The following is a 2500-nucleotide window of genomic DNA, read 5'->3' on the forward strand; positions in this document are numbered from 1 at the left end:
ACTTTTTAACACAAACTTTTCTCATTTTCACTGCTGTTGCCATTTCTAGCAAATAATTACTGGTCATCACTTGCTTTTGTTCATATCCCGGACCGTTATACCCATTACAATTTATTAAAATATTGATGACAACAGAACATGGGTTGCTCTACAAATATGTTATATTATCGCAAAAATAAAAGCAAAAAAAAAAGGCAAAGCAAACATCCGCAAACTCCGTGATGACGTCACATTCGCCGCGCACACTCAAGCGAACAACTGGACGAGTATAATGGGCGTCGAGTATAAACCAGGCTTTATGCTGTTAAGCTCAGTTTTTACTGCACACAAATCTCGATTGCTTATTGCTGTCATGTCTGCCCTGTATTCAGTACAGCGAGTGTCTCATGTTAACCTCTTATCATAGCTGATTATAAGCTGTTTTCGCAGTTTTTAGAGACTTTGCATGTCTCTCTTATGCTGACTGCAGTTGTTATGCCCTGTAGTCAGTGCAATCTCCCACCAAAAATACAATTCATTATACCAAGGACTTGTAACCTTGAGGAAGGCTGATTGTAACTGCTCTTATGGCAAGATTGAATAACTTTCACACAGAGCTTGCTCTGCATTGCTGTGTGAATGCTCAAAAGGGAATATCTCTGATTACTGTTCTACTACTAAAGCAACTTGGTCAAATTAGTTTAGACCTATTGGTGTGGTCAAAATCGGACAAACAATGTTTAAAGCCTTATTTACACCAATATTTAGTGTCGTGCAGTGACATCCACATGATTAGAAACACATCTTAACATCATGTGGTAATAAAACTCTAATTTGAGAGAATTAGGACAGGCATTTTAAGGGTGCAAAGAGTTTTTTGTGCAGCAGAAATGCAAGCGATGCTCTAAAAACAATCAGATGTGAGTGCTTTTCCAACTGTCAAAGCACTCTCAGCACAGACACAAGAATGCACATTTAGTGCCTCGCAATGCAACCTCAGTTTTAAAAATGTGGCACTTCCATTGACAACAACAGGAAAAAACCCTCAGCTGAAATTTCGAGAGGGGTCTGGATGCAGACTTGATGCAGTTGCAAGGTGAGCTGCATGCAATGCTTTTTAATGGCACACCTAACCCCACCCCTCACAGTGCGTCACTAGCTCCATTGAGTGCATCAAGTCTGACATTGTAAGTCTAAGACATGCAGTCTCAGCTTGCAAACCCAAGTCTGCATCCAGATACTTTTGGGAATTTCTGCAGCACCAAAACTTCATGTATAATGATTTAATAAAAGAGATCTATGGCACTTCATGCATTGTACCTGCTCAGCGTGAAGTTCTGCTAGATGGCAGAGGGCAACAGCAAAGGCCTCAGTGTTGTTCTGCTGCACGCTGAAGTTAACCGGCTCCAGACTGTTCATATTCAACAAGAGTTGAGCCTGCTGCTGTGCCATAGTGCTACAATCAAATAAATCAATCAATCAAAATCAGCCAAACCCACATGTAAATGTGTTTTAGCTGTGCTGCTAATTTCAGTGTGAAACAGGGGACCCTTATATTCAATTAAAAGTCATTTTGGTTATATATGACAGTAAAAGTAAAACTGTAAGGAATATCATTTCACAATGCTCATATTTAATTTAACAATTATTGTAAACATCTAACTAATTGAAGGTTTACAGCGTGTGTGTAATCTGACCTTTTGCCATACATCCTCCATATGGATGTGGTTTGCGCCAGGCTGATTTCTATCAGCTCGGAGAGGCTTTGCTTCCAGTGCATGATGTCGGTTCCTCGCAGGGCGTCCAGCAGCTTGTTTGCTGGCATTCCCTGTTTCGCTCCCTGCTGGACCAATGATTGAATGCCCAGAGACGCCAAATACTGCAAAATACAATAGGAAGCTTGAAATCTACACAACTCCATTTAAAAGTTGTCATCTTTTTTCATATTCACAAATCAAAAGAAAGCAAAACAATGCAAAGTGTTCAATATTTGAATTTTAAAATGTACTTACAGGGAGACAAAAGTGTGCTGCTATTTTCACTGAATCTTCAGTTAACACCACACTGTCAGATCCTCTCATCTGTTCCAGAGTGTAGAGCCAACTCTAAAATTAAGCAAGAAAAAAATCTGTATTTCATTATCAGCCAGTAGTGAATAACTTCTTGTTCTTGATTTACCTTTTGCATATTCATAATACTACTAATAATTTATTAGCTACAGCAAAATATCCCAAAATAATAACATTTTTATGTTGTACATTATAATTATTTGTATAATTTATAAAAAAAAATGGACAATTTTCACAAATATATTTCTGTGGGACATTTATTTTATATATGTGCAGCCTAAAATGAGTTTGTGATTATTTTTCTCAAAACATTATAATTATTATTGTGTTTTGCTGTGAAAATACACTAAAATCTTGTCAAATCGACCTTTCTTGATCTTAAGAACAATTGGACACGCAAAACCCTAGAAGATCTAATTTCTTAACATTATATAATAACAGCAATAGCCTAC

The 2500-nt window shown here is 37.5% G+C and overlaps 1 protein-coding gene across 1 annotated transcript in view; it reads right to left on the reverse strand.

Annotated features, from left to right (window-relative positions):
* Positions 1-2500, reverse strand: part of anapc5 (anaphase promoting complex subunit 5) — a 23172-nt gene that overhangs the window by 11049 nt on the left and 9623 nt on the right. Inside the window, exons 9-11 of the mRNA XM_056463355.1 lie at positions 1992-2084; positions 1677-1858; positions 1300-1435 (exon numbers count right to left, since the gene is read on the reverse strand). Coding sequence (XP_056319330.1) covers positions 1300-1435; positions 1677-1858; positions 1992-2084 — 411 coding nt within the window. The remainder of the gene's footprint in view (positions 1-1299; positions 1436-1676; positions 1859-1991; positions 2085-2500) is intronic.

This window comes from Danio aesculapii, chromosome 8 (genome assembly GCF_903798145.1).
Source record: "Danio aesculapii chromosome 8, fDanAes4.1, whole genome shotgun sequence".
NCBI classification, from domain to species: Eukaryota; Metazoa; Chordata; class Actinopteri; order Cypriniformes; family Danionidae; genus Danio; species Danio aesculapii.